Source organism: Nothoprocta perdicaria, unplaced genomic scaffold, assembly GCF_003342845.1.
Source record: "Nothoprocta perdicaria isolate Ctin4 unplaced genomic scaffold, notPer1 scaffold_141, whole genome shotgun sequence".
NCBI lineage: Eukaryota > Metazoa > Chordata > Aves > Tinamiformes > Tinamidae > Nothoprocta > Nothoprocta perdicaria.
In genome coordinates, this window is record NW_020454550.1 from 1,226,782 (window position 1) to 1,244,253 (window position 17,472).

Consider the following 17,472-nt stretch of genomic DNA (forward strand, 5'->3'; position numbering starts at 1 on the left):
CCTTTAGCTGGTACCACACAATGACAGGGCTGTTTTTAGTCACTGTTATTTAGTTATTGCACTAAAGCTTAAGTGCTTCCATCAGAAACTTACGCAATAGGAACATGAACCRAGGAAGACAGCATCTGTACAAGCCTACACCAAATCATTTGCCACTAGTCTGTACTGACCACATTTCAATTCAGTTTTGTTCATTTGYGAATCAGAAGAAAGCAGAAATATGAAAGGAGTCAGGGGAAGAGAAGTGATTTTTATTGCAAACTGCTTGCTCCTGAATTGATAACTATTTTTAACCCAGACAAATTGAAAGAGATTTGTATTAACTAGTTAAATTTCTTGAGTTGTAACATGATACRAGTATTTACATAAGCTTCAAATACATAACCTCGTTTTACCGTCGCCCAGCTCTACTCTTCAATGCTTTCAAAGTCTTCCTCATAATTGGCGCAATTCCTTCAACAACAAGAACAACAACAACTCAGGATTATAGCCGAGTGACTTATGATGACATTAACATAAGCATTACACATACTTTAATAATCAGTGAGTTATTACATTTGATAATATTAAGAAATTAATTTACTTTTTACAGTCTTCTTCCCATCCTGAGTCACTCCRCTTGAGCTGGAGTTTCCAGTGTTGGCAGTAGAGCTGGGATTTGATGAAGTGCTATTTCTGTCTCTGATTTCTGGAATCCTTGTTCTTTTAAGATATGAAAGTAGGGGGGAAAGTTAGCTCTCTGTATCAAACCATGATTTGTGCTCTAGCTCATTATAAAAAAAAACAAGTTATTTATCACAAAAGTTTGAGACTTTATGAATACACTGAGGACAGTAAACTTCTATCATGTCTGTCTCGTGATCAGTGGTACATTTAGAATCAGAGCATAAGGTCAGTTAGTCCTTTTTTTCCACAATATTCCTTTTATTAAATTTGATGAGTTTCATGTCTTAAACTAGATGATCAGAATTTGTGACAAGCCAACAAATTGCTTGGCAATACCACTGTGATTCATAAGGGATTCTCTCATGACCCGTGTTTCTTCTTTGCATGTTTATGTTGCTTTTTGAACACAGCTGAATTGACAGCTGAGGAAGCTATCTGCCAAAAGAGTCAGTCCACAATGCAGAGGGGAAGCTTTTCTTTTACGGCAATATTGTCACCACTGACCAAAACCCACTTTCATATTCTCCAGAACATGTTTTTAGACTGAAATTAATCCACATGAGCCRTAGAAGCCAATACAAAGAATCCAATTCATCCCCCACACACTTTCCTTCCCACATGAAAATACAGAAGCTAATTAATAGCTATTTTAAGTCATTTACCCCTCAAGGACAAATTTGCACAATGAGTTTGTGTTTTTTATAATTAGGAACATAGCATTAACTGTCTCAGTATCACCCTACTGACCAGGACAGCCTCATGCACCTCAGAATCAGTCCCTAACATTTGCACTCAGTTAACACATGCTGGATAAACACACATAGCTGCGTTCTGATCTGCAAATACAACTACCCACTGCAGCTAGGAATCTGCCCGTGTCCCAGGCCTTTTTTTTTTTTGCTCCTGTGAAACCAGCATGATAGATGAATTCAGCTATTTACAACCTGCAAAACTGACAGATGGTGCAAAGAGATGCCCTCCCAAAAGACAACTGAGAGCAGAAGACTAGCATKAAGTATATTGAGCTATTGCCTTTGTGAAATATTTTTACTGGTAATAGCAATAACCTGGAAAGAAGCCTCCTAACTTGATCACCTAACAGTGTTGCTATACAAACCAAGGTGTAAAAGTTGATTTCAAGAAGTTTTTATGTGCAGGCTCTCATTCCCGCCCTTATAACCCACTTATAACTTACCCTCACTTAACCCACCCCACTTATAACCCCCTCATCCCATCCAATAAGGAAGGCTGTTAGACTGTAAGTCAAGTTCCTGAAATAGGCAGATTCTTCTTGAGTACACTTTCCAAGGCTTTGTCTTCCCCCCAGTAAAGCCAGGTCAGTTCTAGTTTATCTAGTTTGTAGTARGGTGCACATGAGCAATTACTCAGCACAGCTACAGGCCCTGCAGGGTGAAGACAGAAGCTCCTTAAGGTGACTTTGGTGACATTTCCAGCCATAGTCGTTCTTGCATCATTTTTAGGATAACAAGTTTCATCTTCCTCATTCCCAGCTGTCAGCTCACACATTTGCCAGCCTGCAATTCCCTAAATCAATTCAAGGTTCAGCCAGCCTAGTTCATTCTCTCCAGAAGGCACCATTTCAGCTGAGCTAAGCTGCAGAGTGGTTATATCAACATGAGAACCACCACAGGCTATGGGGTAAAGGTGGCAGGGCACCATGCTCAGCAGCAGATGTGGCAGAAGGAGTGACCACAGCTTAAAATGCCCATATGGAGGCAGGTCACACGCTCCCCACAACTCTTCTGGTCCAGCTGCTGGCACGTGGACCCATCAACCCACAGCATAAGCTAAACCAAACTGCCCCTTTCCCTCTCTGCTGAGGGCACCTATGCCAACAGTAATGAACAGTACTCTTCACTGCATAGGGGGAAGGGAAGGATGGGAGAGCAAAAGCTGATGCTTTACTGTGGAGGCCATCATCAGATACAGATTTGGTTATGTCTGTAGGGGACTGTAGGATAAATCTCAGAATCAGCTTTAGATCCCCTTACTGTTGAACTATCCTGACGTAATCTGTCAGAAGGGAAACATATACTTGTTGTGTATTTGAGGGAAACATTTGAGGAATCAGGTTTTCTTCAACGGTTAAGTGTTGACTATCGCTACTGACTATTCCAGACTCTCCATCAAGCTGCCAAAACAGAAACTCATCATGAAATACATTAAAAGTCCAGCTCTGGACAGCTCATGGAGATTTTATAAAATCAGGAGAGCAGGCAAGACTACTASTCAGCATTATAAATATAGAACATGAAAGCTGAAGTGCCTCTAGAATGGCATTAACATGACCTGGAAATCACTCTGGAAGGATGAATTCAGCACCAGCAATTGAGAAGTAAGATTACAACATACAGAAAAGCATGCAAGACAAAAAGGCAAATTAGTTTCTTGTCTTTCTAACCACTAAAAACAAACAAACAAAAAGCAGTAGAGAGAGCTACTCCCTACTCACCTCACAAACAAGCTGCCAGCAAGCTTTTGTGCTCACTGAGTCACACAATCTTAAGTTAAAAGCACCAGAGCCAACACTTACTTGTGCTTCTCCAGGGGATGAAGCTGAGTGACGGATCCTGCTGTCCCATGGATTTCTTGCTGCCGGCGAACGTTCCTGGGTGGCTTTGCTGCACTGTTCATGTAAGCCATCTTCACTTGACGGCCTAGCACAGAACAGCAGCATGGTTTTCATTCAGAAAAAAACAGAATCTACTACTAAAGTAGTAACTGAAAAGTGGCAATTTTGTATACARACCTTGTASTAACTAGTCTGGGTATTTACTATAKCAACAATTTAAGAGTGCAATACAGAATCCTCAGAATCCCAAACCAACGAGCTCAGATGTGTCTACAGTATGCTGTGTGCATTAATGCGTTGTGTTAGTGCATGCTTTTATTCTGTGTGGAAAATTTAAATAAAAAACCCAACATGCTCGCACAATGATTCCTCCTACARTTACAGCATTGTTTCTAGTGAAACAAAGCACTAAATCCCATATAGTAAGCACCAAAAATAGCAGAAAAGACTGGGTTTTGAAAACTGAAGAGGCGCCCACAGATTATACCTTTGGGTTTCTCAGACTGAGCAGAGAGGATGTTTTTCGTAAGCATCTTCAGCTTTTCTTCTCTTTGGTTGAAGAGCCTCAAGTACATCTCACGCCAAGATTCATATTCCAGGAGGCTCTCATTCTTAAAATCTCTCTGACAATGTCTCTTCCATAAGTGATCTGACTCTTCTGTGAAAGTCTTTGTTTGAACACAAGATATTTAAAAAAAAGAATCAAAGATTTAGAAGTAATAGTCTCAGAAGCACTTGCCCCATAGACAAAGCCCACCCACCCAGGTGCAGAAAAGAACTACAGCACATGTTGGCTCCCAGCTATACACCCACAAGGACGACAGTGATGCCATGCAGAGGTGCTGACYGCAGCCTAGGAGCTGAGTAGTTACAAAGAGGAGACTTCAGTACCCAGGGTCATGAGCCACCTTAACAGGCTAGACTGGGTTCTGGGATAGGTCCAGGTCACAGCAGCTCCCAGAAGGTGACCAGCAAAAGGGGCATCACATGCTCAGAGCCTCAGTGCTGAAAGACACTGCAGAACTGACGCCCTAACACTGTGGTTGAGAGGAGATCYACCACATGCATGACATCTCACCCAAAACTGTCTCCTGATTTGCATGCTTTGCGGCCTGAACAGTTTATTTGAAAACAAAGTGGTTCTCCAYGTGCAACGGAGAGGTGCAAAGGAGGCAGACAAAACAAAAAGGTGCTTGGTGCTGCCCTCAGTGCAACATGGGCAAGTTACCGGATTACTCTCCTCTATACGAAACAGCTGCTCTGGTGTGCACCGTGTTAGCACAGGCTCGAGGATTTCAAAGGGCACACCCCCTACTTCATGCAGAGCTACAAAGGACAGCAATTTCAGCATCCTGCTTTATTCAGTGGGTAAAACCACTTAGCTAACGCTTTAAGGATAATAGAAAGGCAGTTTTATTTTAGCAAACACACAGCAGAACGTGTGTTCTGAAGTCACGGGATAAAAAAGGCTTTTAAGTCAGCAATTACATGCTGACTAGCAGTGATATCTGATGAAGGAGAAAGCCTCCTTAAATTGCTATTGCCCCACCATACTGATATTTATTTCTCCATCTCTATGGATCCAGGGGAATAAACAAATTCATGACCACTCAGGCACAACCTGTCAAAGCCCTTATTAAAGTACTCACAGTCAATATTATTTTGAAGCACGCGGATGCACTGTTCATACAGCGTGAGCATCTTTGAGAGACACACTGTTTTAGAGCCAGAGTAAACTTGCATTTTAGAGTTCAGTCTCCGTCCCGTGAATTGAACGGCCTCACTGACTTGCTGGGGGGTTCCTACAACAGGTGCTAGAGAAGTTACAAGCAAAATATCAGACAGGGCTTCTTATATCTGAACACTTTAAAATGCTTTATATTTTTAGCTTTGAGAAACACAGCTGGTGTGACACATGCACATTAGCTTTCCGTGGAATATGAGGTTACTGAATCAGTTCTGGGCTTTTACATATAATTTACAGAAGTTCCTTCATCATTTTCTAACAGCAAGACAGTACCTAAAGCACAAAGAAACTATCTACCAAGCCAGCCTTATGCAAGTTAATTCGGAGCTACACAAGTGGGACTAACATCTAGACTGGACCCTTAGCTACCAGCATGTTACTGCTGTTACCAAGTTATCCTAGAGAAGCCTGCAGTTGGACTGCAGTGATTCYCTCAAGAGTGGAGTGGTGTCAAACCATTGCAACCTCTCCAAAGCTGCAGGTGGAATCACTTGGGCACCTACATATAAGGATGCCAATAACATCCCTACGCTGAAGCTAGGCTTGAAGCTTCCTGTAGAACTTTTACCTAAGCAAATTTCTGCTAGTGTTACCTCTGCCACAAGATACAGAGAGAAGCAAAGCTGGAAGGAGCCTGTAGAATGGTACCTTGCCTACACCTTTGGTAACCTTGCAAAGCATTTCCAGATTTAGCAGATGATAAGAAGCAGCCTTTTTAATTTCCTTGAGATTCAGAATATCTACATGGGAGCAGCATGTGAAGGACAGTTATTCCTTTGTAACGATAAAATGAGATTATATATATTTTGGGAAAGAGGATAAAGCTGTAAAAAAACAGCACTGTGTTTAGTATTTAACTAGTCTTGCATACTACTTACCCTTAAACTCAGGAGCATATGGGGGAGAAGAGACTGAGATGTCTGGCAGAAACTTAGGCAGTGGAGTATTAAGAAGATCCTGGAGGGATGCCACCTTGGCCTGTACAGTGAAGGAAACRTCACTTGAACATTCCAAATTTGAGTTTACTGAGGCTTAAAATATACTACAATACATAAGCAAATCAAAAAAGTTACCTAGGATAACCAGAATTACTGCTTTTCTACACTAATATTTACTCACTGGATTACTTTTCAGTGCATCCTTTCATTCCCCACTTAAAGCCACATCACAAGGGAACTTTGTGGGACATCCACAATCCACAATCCTTTAGTCCCAAGAGGGGACTAAAGAACAGATGTGCTCAGCAGCTAACAGGCTTCCAGCTAAACCATTGCAGCTTTACACAGAGGTTACAGGTATGCAGGGAAGAAGACAACATTGAAAGACGACAAAACAGTTAAATGTTTACAGGCAGGAAAGGCAGGCAAGATGCCACAAAAGATGGGGAGGTTGTTGGTAAACAGCTTTATACCCATTTCTCACAGGTCTTCTATTTTGTGTTACACTCCACAGAACTATCAACTGTTCCTCTTACRAAAAAAACAATTTAGGATTAGGGAGTGTGATAAGCACAGGTCACTGCAGATGSTCAGCACTATGTGCAAGATAAACTGGAAGACACTCAATGCCCAATTTAAGGCAAGCACACGTACATTTTGGACAGTATCTCCCTGAAATTCATTTCTGTGTCCTTAGAAAAAAAATCCTGATTACTCATCTAAGATATCATTTATTCAGTTTATGCTAAAATTGAGTTAAGCTCTACGTTAATATTTCTCAATTTGGGACAGGCCTATTTTACATGTTCCACAATAAAYAGAGCATGAAATTATCACACCATGGTAAGGATAAAATATATTCAAGATAATTCTAWTTGAAATTTAAATGTGCTTAGATCTGTCTCAGTTCAGAGAAGCCACTTGAGCTTCTAGGATACTTCACTTAAAAAGCTTGTGCATGTTTTTAATGTATATACATACACACATATATATTATTACATATAWTATATATTATATATATTTTATATATATAAAGCAACACTGTGCTTTAGTTCAGCACATTAAAAGAAAACCAATCTGTTTCTTTTCCCCCTTCCATGACAGACATTATCACCGACTGCCAAAATCCCATATCTGAAAATCCTGGTACTGTACAGCCAAACGGCTGCTATATTCACAAACCAAACTAGTCAAATAATGGAAAACTTCTATTCCATTCCTAAGCACTTGATAAGTAAAAAGCAGTTTAGCTCATATTGACCAGCTTATTACAGATAACTGGGGACAAAAACAATTCCTGCAGAACAGCAGTACATAATATCTGTCATATCCCAAATCATTTTAATAGACATGACAAATACAACATACTGCTGGTTTGCAGTAATTATTTTTGTCCCCAGTTATCTGTAAKTATTAGCAATCACCATGCAGCACGAATGTCAGAACCATCTGTTGCTGGAAACAAATACAGTTGTATTTAATTGAAAACAGAAGAAGAGCCAGCGTATTTGTCTGCAGTTTATTTGCTATCAGCCCAACTATGCAGCAGCCTACCTTTTTATTGGGAATTTCCGAGGGATCATCCTCAGATCGCTGTCCACCTTCTGCTTTTGCACCTGGATATTTTGAAGTGCTTTGTGCTAATGAGTTACTCTTCTGCTCGCTGGGCTTCTTTGGCTGTTTACCTGAGGAAGCCTTCCTCTTTCTTTTACTTGTAACCTGATCATAAGTGAGATAGGATTCAAAGGACATAGTAGGGGGCTCAAATTCCTCATCACTGGATAACTCAGCTTTGTTTCTGGTGGCAGGTTTTGGGTTCAGTTTCTCCACAGGTTCAGGATTTTTCTGCTTGGAAGCACCTTTACTAGTCCTTTCCTTCAGSTGGGATAAGTCTTTATTGGCTACTACAACAGAATTTTGTTTCTCTGAAAGTTTTTTGCTGTCTGTGGAGGTTCTTTCTTTAAAGCTACTGTTTTTAGCTTTAGCATTGGCACCACGGGCAGCATGCTTAGACCCACTGCTGCCACCTTCTTTACTATAACATGCCTTGTGAGACTCAGAATCTCTACTTCTGTGCTTGTTTTCCATAGAAGAATGCTCCTTCTTCAGCTTTTCAGAAACAGGAGAGCTTTTGGAGGCCTGTACAGATGCTTTGGACTTCTCTGAAGGTTTATTCTCCTTGGAAATGGAAGATTTTGTCTCCTGCTTTTCTTTTTCAGTATTTTGTTTTTTGCCTCTGTGACTACTAAATACAAAAAGCAAGAAAAGAGACCCCTTGTTAAACCTGAGCGTTACTTCTTGAAGAAGAATCAGTCTTTTCAGCTACATTAGTCAAACTAAGAGCATTAAACGAATGTGGCAGGGATCTTTATCTCTTGTGCTCTTACTGTACTTGGATGCTCCCTGCTAAAAAGGGGCGGGGAGAAATAAAAATCAAAAGCAGAAATATCCAACATAGTATTATTTGTTCAAAATCTTGAACTCTGCCTTGCTCCACTGTTTTTACACAAGGTTTCCTTCATAATTTATAACTGAAATAATACATGAAATGGCTAAAAGGCATGGAAGTTAGAGTGCTGTGCAGGTGATCCAGGTTGTGTGTCAGGCGCTACACTTTGCTTATCACAGGTCCTGGAATTGTACTTTCCTGTTATTTGGGCACCTTGGGCTTTACTGTGCACTTCTGAGGTTAATCTAATCCCCACCCTCCTTAGCTCAACTGCCTCGCCATCAAGAGCACTGCAAACATCTAGAGCAAATTCAGCCTGATCACAGCATCACAGAAAGGCTGAGGGTGGAAGGGACCTCTAGAGATCACCCAGTCCAACCCCCTGCTCCAGCAGGGACACCCAGAGCACAGGGTGGCATCCAGGTGGGTCTGGAAGACCTCCAGAGAAGGAGACTCAAAGAAGGATGATAGCAGTGGTGGCTGTTTCATTATGAGATGAAATCTCATCTGTTCAGTGCAATATGGAAAGCCCTCCACAATCAACAGAAATATTACCCAAGACCCATATACAAGTAAATCACTAGAGACCTGCCTCATTTAACCACCATCTCATTGCCAGAACAAAAATACAGCCCTAAAAAACTTAAGGGCACTGGTTTTATAAGCAGGTAAAGTCTGAGTGCTGACTGGTAACTGACCCATACTGAATACTCCAAGTGCTGGAAAACAACTCAAGGTAAAGATTCACATCATACAACAAATGCATAAAATGAATGTAACACACAGTTGCCACTGCAAACACTTTACAAAACACAACTTGGAAAACTATAAGACAATAAAATTAAGGAGAGGGTGAAGGAGGGACATAAAGTAAGCTCACACCTACCTTTCACTTTCTGGAGGAATAAGTTTTTTCCATTGGTTTACCAGGGATTTAGCCACCTTCCCAGCAGTGGCATGTTTCCTGAAACTGTTAACTGTTTTGCCTATACCAGTTTCCTATTGAAAACAGTAGAAGAAAGATAGGGGAACAAATCATGACAAATACCCCAAATAAAGCTCTTAAACAGCTACCAACAATATTCATCTAGTAGCCGGGGAAGGCTTAATGCAGCTGAATAGGATTACAGTCTCTGCTTCAAACAAACAGAATTAAAGATACACACATATGTATGCATATAAAATGAACCTATTCAGCACAAAATGCAGTTGCAATTTCTAAAAATACAAAGCTATTTCCCCTCAACTAAATGTATATATTTCTGTAATTTCATTTGTCTTGAATGTTCAGGTTCACAAAAGCAGGGCTTGAAAATACATGGTGCTGAAGCATTTGCACTGATWTAGATTATACCTGCATAGGCCTAAAGGGAGCTTGAACGGACTGGTTTAACAAGTTGGAGAGCATCTACGCTGGCTGTATTGTCTATAAAATGCATCCAGGGTCAGCATGGTGAGAGGGTCAGAGAAATGGGGCTCTCATGATAGAACAGTTTCAGCCATAGAGAAAACCTTGACACTTAAAACTTGTCACATTCATCTTCTGCTCTCCTCAGCTCTATTATTTTCACATTATCCTGATGTCTTTAAGCCTTGTTCTACTAAGCTGTGTCCTACAAACTTCACAGGTACAAAAATATCACAGGCCAATCTTTTCTTTTGTTTAAAAAAAGAAAACACAAGAAAAACCTTTAACCTGTAAGTATCTGATTCAAACTCTCCCCTTCAAGACACCTACAACTCCAGGAATTCAGTAAGTCAACAGCCACYCATTCATGTTCTTGCCAAGCAGTGCAAGATTCTTGTGAGCTCTTTAGGGCTGTGAATAAATATTTTCACTTAAAGGAGATTTGGCTTCCATGTAGTTTCAGGAACACCTGGCTGTCTTTGAAATAGATGCAAGAACACTGGTGGGAGGGCTTCCTAAAGCTATTCATGTAAGAGAGTCAATTTATGTTCCTAAAAATGAATGAAAATAATGTGAAATTCTCAGCTACTAAGCATGTCTTCCCTGTACCTCACTTGAGAGCTTCCATCAGTCTGTCACATCATAACATGCAAATCTGCTGGGAACGTTAATTATCTGCCATTTACACAACTAATTGCCATACAAAATTACCTCATTCTCCAATAAAAGCATGCAAGCATCGCTAGATTCTCATAAAGCTGAGATTAGGCAGATTAATGCCATTGCCAGAGTTAGCTGGCCACAATTCTTTGGTTGACGCATTTTTCTCTTCCTCCCTGAAGAACCAGAAATGCTATTTTGCTTCATCCTAAGATACGCACATTTCCCACAACAAAAATGCTTCCCAGACAAGTGCAAGGATTTTTAATACAAGATTTGATAACGTACACCTTGGGCAAGGTATACCTTGACCCAACAAGTCATATATAGTCAGTGTATAATTCAGGATGCCTGCTCTTTAGATAAAAAACTATTTTTGACCTGCTGATACAGACAGAAGACTTAGTCACTGACCTAAATGGATAATCTGTACTTGTTTTGCCTTTCACATTGACTCAAATGCCAGAAGAATCAACCTTGAGGAGCAATGTGTTCCCCACGTCTGGATCCCTGTTCACTACCACTGCAGRTGCTGCATTTGCCAAGCTGTGTGCCCAGCTTCCAGCTGCCTTTTGGAAAAGGCTCCATGGTTCCTTATAGAGAGCTCTCTAAAGTGAACCCTTCTRAGAGTCAGAATTGCAAAATGCAGCAGTTCTCACTGCTTCTGGGACTGCAGAATCTAGGACTTTACACTAAGAAAGAGTTAACTGATCACTCACCACTTACCATTAGGATGTCCAGTGTTATATCCAAATCCTGTAGACCCTTGAGTGCTTTTATAATCTGGAAGGAAACATTAGATATTTTTTGGAACAAATATTCCTAAGTTTTACCCTTTTTCTTTTTTTCATCCACATTCACATCTGTTTAATCCAAACACTCAGAGGTTGAGTAACATCCAGTAATTTGGGAAAAACGTAGGCATTCCTTCCCTGCATTTAACGGTAGTGCTGGAAATCAGGGCTGGAATTCAAACCAGTTCTACATTACCCAGATYTCCATAATAGCAGAGACTACAGAGATGTCACACCCCATAACACAGACTGGGTACAAGGCTCCAACCTGGCTTAGCAGCAACCCCTGTTGGGCACAGAACTGCTCCCAAAGTGACATTACGCACCATTTAAAAGCAGCAAGACTCCCAATCCCTCCCATCCTCAGGTATGAGGATTCCCATCCAAGAAGGGACAAAGCAACCTCGGAAAAGTCACTAATCAAAAATAGGAGCTAAAGTCCTAAAACACTGTTTGCACATTAACAAAAACAAATCAAGGCAGAGCAGCTACTTTRTTTCACTCCAAGAGTGAATAACAGAGAGAGACACACATCAGAATAGTGTTTTTTTCCTAATACACAACAGCTCAAATTCCAGCGAAAAGCTTTTTGTAATTACAAAAAAGAAGTCTTATTTATAACTAGAGTACAGATTTCTCTGGAAACGTGGCATTATACAACACAGGAATTTCTCAGGCGACTGCACGCAAGCAATTCCCCCTCATCTTTCAAATTTCTTCTCTCAGCTCCTATGTACATGACAGAATTAATGTGTAAAGAAAAAGCATCTCTTAGGGCTTTAACAAGTTGTGGGACACTAATTCTTCAGATCATTACCACTTCTGAATGAAGTGAATGAGGCTTGCCAGGAAGTAAAAAAAAATTACCCAAATTTTTTTCTGTTTGTTTTTCTTAAGCTATAACGCCTATTGTAACTTAAGTAACACATTAACTCTCTCATTATATTGGATTTGGCTCGAGATAGTGCTGTAGAAGGTGCAAGATGTATAAAAATAACTGAGCAGCAAGGAACTATTGACAAACAGCATTACGGGGCCATTTATTTTTTCCCCATTACTGCTCTAAATTTCACTAAGTCCCTATAACAGATTAAAAGCAGAGCCCAGTGCACTCAGGGATAYGCAGTCAGGGCAAGATGTGGGATTCCACCTACACTTCTGGCAGGCAGCTCTTCCTGTAAATCATTCACCCTGCAACAGCATTTCTGCGGTCTAAAGAAATACAGGAGAAGTATTTTGCAGCCTGGGAAAACATGAGAAAAGTTAGAACAGTAAGGCATTCACTCGGGACCAGATGTTTTATCCGAAACCCCACTTTCTTGCGTGCTAACTACAAACTGACAAAGTTGCTACGACAGAGAAAACACCTTCCTCAGCAAAGCTCTGGACACAGCACAAAGACAGTGTGAAGGTCCACTGATCTCCTGTTTGAAAACAAGGTATTGTCTGACCAATAAAACAATATATAGACAAGTTAAAACCTATTTTGCATCTCAATAGATCTACTCTTCCTCCCGAGTACAATACAGGCTTAATATTTAACTTGTACCTGCCACTCCACAGACCCAGACTACATGTCATAACCTGAAGACCTTTTCCTATACAACTCCCATTAGAAAGAAGCCATCATGTTTAGAAAAGTAAGAAGACATTTGCCAAAAATGTTAGTCGTGTTAGAAACTAAGCTATCAGCATCAGTTTTATTTTTTATTCAATTGCAAAAGCTACATCCATATTCATATTTATTTTATAGTCAAAAGGGAATAATTTGCCATGGAGGATGACTGGATACTCAAGCAGTACAAACCACAGGCAGCCACCCCCGAGCCCTCTGGGACATCCCTACACATGGAATAATATTTAAAGATATGTTTTGATCAAGCTACAAGGAGAACAGGAGATTTGGGAATTTTCTCTTTTGTTTTTCTCTCTCCTTTTTTCCCTCCTTTCCTCTAATAAAYTGATTTACAGAGCTAAGTTCATTTCAGAAGAATCTCTAAAGCAGACTCTGGTACCAGGCAATAACTACTCATAYAACTTCAAAAAAGGCTAAATTACAAAAGTATCCAGATGACAAGTCAACACATTTTAATGCTTTCTGAATTCAAAGCATTCAAAGCTTTCTGAATTTGTWAAGTCAAAGAATACACTATTTGCTTTGCTTTACTTAAGAAATACATTACATTCAGCAAATTAAGACAAGCAAGAGGTTTTCATTAGAAGTGAGCTTGAAAATTAATTAGGCCCTATGACACTCCTTTTAAGAAAAGGAAGCCTGACCTCYGAAGAGCAGGGAACACCACAGCCCGCAGCGTGCTCCGTAGCTGTGCACGTATGGGAGCGCCACGGGATTGAGCCCCGTCTGCTCGGTACTGTCCATGGGAAACGTAAACGCCAGTATCCAGCCCGTCAGCAAGAATTACTGCTGTCAGAGCACTTGGCATTTAGAAACCACACTCACAGATACAATTAGGAAACTCGGTTCAAGTTAATTTGTGGCAAACTTGAATAATAATTCAGAAATTTCCAACCTAAGTTTGATTTCTCTGTCAAGGACTGGAAAAGATTTATTTTTAAGGTCAAACACCAAGCTCCAATACCTACCAGAATCTGGTAAAGGCAAAGAGGTGTACTGTGAAATACAGGACACAGTAAAGCTTTTCACTGAAACAAAGCTCCTTGTGAAACCTGAGCTTCTAAAGATTTTTCCTTCAGGATATTCATATGATGCATCGTCTATTGAATGAACTGAGGCAAAAAAAAGTAATTTATACAAAGTCTATCAGCAGGTTTTTAAAAAGAGCAYGGAGATTGATGGCTAAGGGGCCTCGCTCAAGCTTTCTTTTAGCATGGAAGTTGCAGTCCACTCTGTTCTTCTGTAGCCAATAATTTTTCCTCAAGTCTTTCCACATACACACAAACCTCCACTGCCTTTCTGGTTGTGAGACTATTTCATCTTACACAGTGCTATCAACTACACTCTATTGGAAACACAGAGTAAATGGAAAGGACTACCAAACCCTGAAGGCCTTAAGCTACCTCTGAATCCTGAGCTTTTCTGTGCAATTCCTAAATAAATTTCTTCTTTCTAGAAGAGGATTCAAAATCTTTAGAACTGTTATTTTGCCCATAAACTGCATTCAAGTCAAGACACCTCAAGRTCTCCACACAAGGTAAAGAGGTGGCAGACATGGAGTCGCACGGTCAAGCTGGGTGCAGGTGCTGCTCTGGCACCACAGAGGACTCRGGAGCACATTGGAGAACAGAGCACAAGAGCAATGATGGGGCACAAGAAGCCTTTAAGCAGAGAGATTTGCCAAGTGCAGACTCAGAGTCACGGATCAACAGACRCCAGGGCCCCAGGTTTGGGTTCACTGCTCTACTGTTACTGCTGCCTCTCCTTGAGTCTCGTACAAGCTCCTAGCAGAAAAATCATCTTCTGGTTTCCCTAAAAAAAAATCCTTTTGATTTATTTTCAGCTAATGAATCTCATTATTTCTTTCTACCAAACAAAGAAGTCTTCTCCTTTCAAACATCTTATGGAGCACAGGGCTGATCATGTCCTTTACCTCTTGACCAGTAAGGTCAAACCGACCAAGCAAGTTCTTTGGCTTCAGTAAGTTATGCTGGTCAGAACCATAATCACTCTGTAGCTGTCAGAGGAGAGAAGAAAAAAAGAAAAAAAAAAGAAAAAAAAATTTCTAGCCTGTCAACATTGTTTGCTTTAAAAAACAGTCCTCTGAACAAGGCATAATATTCCTGTAATTGTCCCTCTAATACCACATAGTAGTAATAACATCGCCCTGCTAAGCTACCCAAAGCCAGCATTTATTCCATGAGCCACTACATTGCACTGCAATTTCATGCTTAAATGGTAACACATCAGGGCTCCAAATCATTTTCTGAGTCAATGCTTTCCAAAATACAGTCTCCAGTCCTGAGTGACCTATATTCACRGCTCCTAGCTGTGACTTTCCACTGAGCCGTGTTAAAATGCATGTTGTTGCAATGAGTACCACATGATCAAGGTTGTTTTCTAGAAGAGTCCTCTTCATTTGACACAAATAACCGTGGTATTTGCAACAGTTCCTACAACATTTGCTTTCTTCTAAATGAAGAAAGACTTCAGTAACATCATCATATCAGGAACAGATACATGATCTCCTTCTGGAAACATTCTTCAGGGATTCTCAAATATTTTTGGTGAGTGTATTTTAAGCCCATTCTGTATATTGCATCAGGCCCATACACTGCTGCTGTAATCAGCATCATATAGATGTATGACTTAAGTCTGCTTATGACAGTTGCTGACAGCTGAATGCAAAATAAGATGAATTTGGCAAGAATAGCTACACGGAGTCTCACCGAGTAGCGAGGGCCACGATACCATTCTACACCAGTTATCTCATCTGCACAATTGTGCAGCTGCACAACGCATCGCTTCAACAGCGGTGACATGGATCGCTTCATTTGCCTGAACAAACGCTGTCGCTACGGCATTCTTCCAGTTCTGCAAGSCCACAAATATCCTGAAATTCATTAAATAATTCATTGATTATGTTTATTCTTTGGTCAATTCTCTGAAAATTCCATGCAGCAGCTACCAAACCATAAGATTCTTATTATGTAATAAGACCCCTTCAACATGAACAACTGATACCTTGCATCCTCCCTAGTTACTGTCAGRAAGTATTTAGTAATTATGAATAAAGTAACAGGATTAGACAAAAATTATTCTAAGTAGGGAGCAAAAATATACAACATCAACACTTACCAACATACAGGCCTGTAATATATAACTGTAACACAAGTGTTTAAAATGTTTCTTATGGTCTTCAAATGCAAGCACCACAGAGTGCTTTTATTACTAGATTTACCTTTTATTAACAGTGCATTTCTCATCTGCCAATTTACAACTACCAGTTTCTCCCTTTCCCTTGTTTTCTGTAGCTATTTCTCTTTTGCTAGACTCAGCCTGCCCAGGGAGAACAGCAGTGCTGCAGCACCACCAATAGTCCCAATCTGTGCAGCACCCCTTCCAGGGCCAGATCTCCGACACAGAACTTGCATTTTCACTTCTCAATAGGATGTGTTTAAAATTTGCTGTTTTGAGTTCACTTACAGTTACCACTAGAACTGTTTCCCTCTATTCCTTTTCAGGACTTTTTTATTATTATTTTGGTTCAGAAGAGCATTCACGTCAATTCCAAGCACTAAAGTCCAGTCATTTCCGTACTACAAAAGCAGCTTTTAGTTTAGCTGAACTGCAAACTCAGCCATCTGAAAAAGCACCGGTTGAGAAATATTTGCATTTAGCACAACTATAGGCTACAATGTTGACCTTCAAGAAAAAAAGCGTTATTGGCATAGAAAACTAAGTGTATGTACATCTACTTAGAAGAACATCATTATATGAGTGCAATAAGTAAGCTTTTCAAGTTTATTAAGTACTAATTACTGTGAATATTAAACCAAACTCTGCCTCTGAACACCTTCACAAAGTCGTATCAAGTTGTAGCACCTCAGGATAACACGCAAGAGCTGCTAGGTCCCACTTTCTGCTGTGCATCAAAAGCAAACAAGAACACCTATGTCACGACAGAAAGCTTTTAAGGACTTAGAGATTAGCACCTCAGCAGCTRCTACTTGTATTTGCAGTGAGGGTGACGAGACCTCTCCCACAACCAGCAGTGCCTGCTGCGCAGAGCGCGGTTCAGATGCAGGAATATTCTACTTTTATCAGCCCTTTSCATTGCCTCATGATACTGCGCAGGATTTGTTGCCTATTTAAAAGTTTTCAGCATTTATCCATGTGGAAAATCTTGAGAAGCGACCAGCTACCTAACACCCCTGACCCCCTCCAGGTCACAACCAAAGGGCAAACAAAGCCAAGACCTGCGACCACAGCCTAGTTTCTGAGGTGGCTTCACGGAGCACCTTGGTGAGGGCCTGTCGAGGCCAGGAGGAGGAACCAGCGCTCCATTAAAGCATGTGCTGGCAACAAACCAGCTCAACTCAGGAAAAAAAAAAAAAAAAAATTAAAACCCTGAGCAGCTCCCATCACCCAGAACTAAGGGGCAGCAGCACCGCGGCAAGGCGAGGCGAGGCGAGGCGAGGCGAGGCGAGCACCCGCTCCCCGCGCACGCTCGCCCGTTCTCCACACGCGGAGCCCGCGGCCGCCGCTACCTCGGCGGGCTCCCGCGCGCGGGCCAGACGC

General features: G+C 40.9%; 1 protein-coding gene across 1 annotated transcript; it reads right to left on the reverse strand.

The window, feature by feature from the left end:
* Positions 1 to 307: 307 nt before the first annotated feature.
* On the reverse strand, positions 308 to 17,458 carry LOC112943158 (elongin-A-like). The gene is made up of 12 exons (XM_026034292.1): positions 17,442 to 17,458; positions 15,621 to 15,784; positions 11,188 to 11,244; positions 9,280 to 9,392; positions 7,499 to 8,189; positions 5,885 to 5,984; positions 4,909 to 5,073; positions 4,488 to 4,585; positions 3,747 to 3,927; positions 3,221 to 3,344; positions 584 to 702; positions 308 to 453 (listed from the first exon to the last, which is right to left on the reverse strand). Exons 2-12 carry the CDS (start codon positions 15,723 to 15,725, stop codon positions 392 to 394), a joined length of 1,815 nt encoding a protein of 604 aa, XP_025890077.1. The 5' UTR covers positions 15,726 to 15,784; positions 17,442 to 17,458; the 3' UTR covers positions 308 to 391.
* Positions 17,459 to 17,472: the final 14 nt, after the last annotated feature.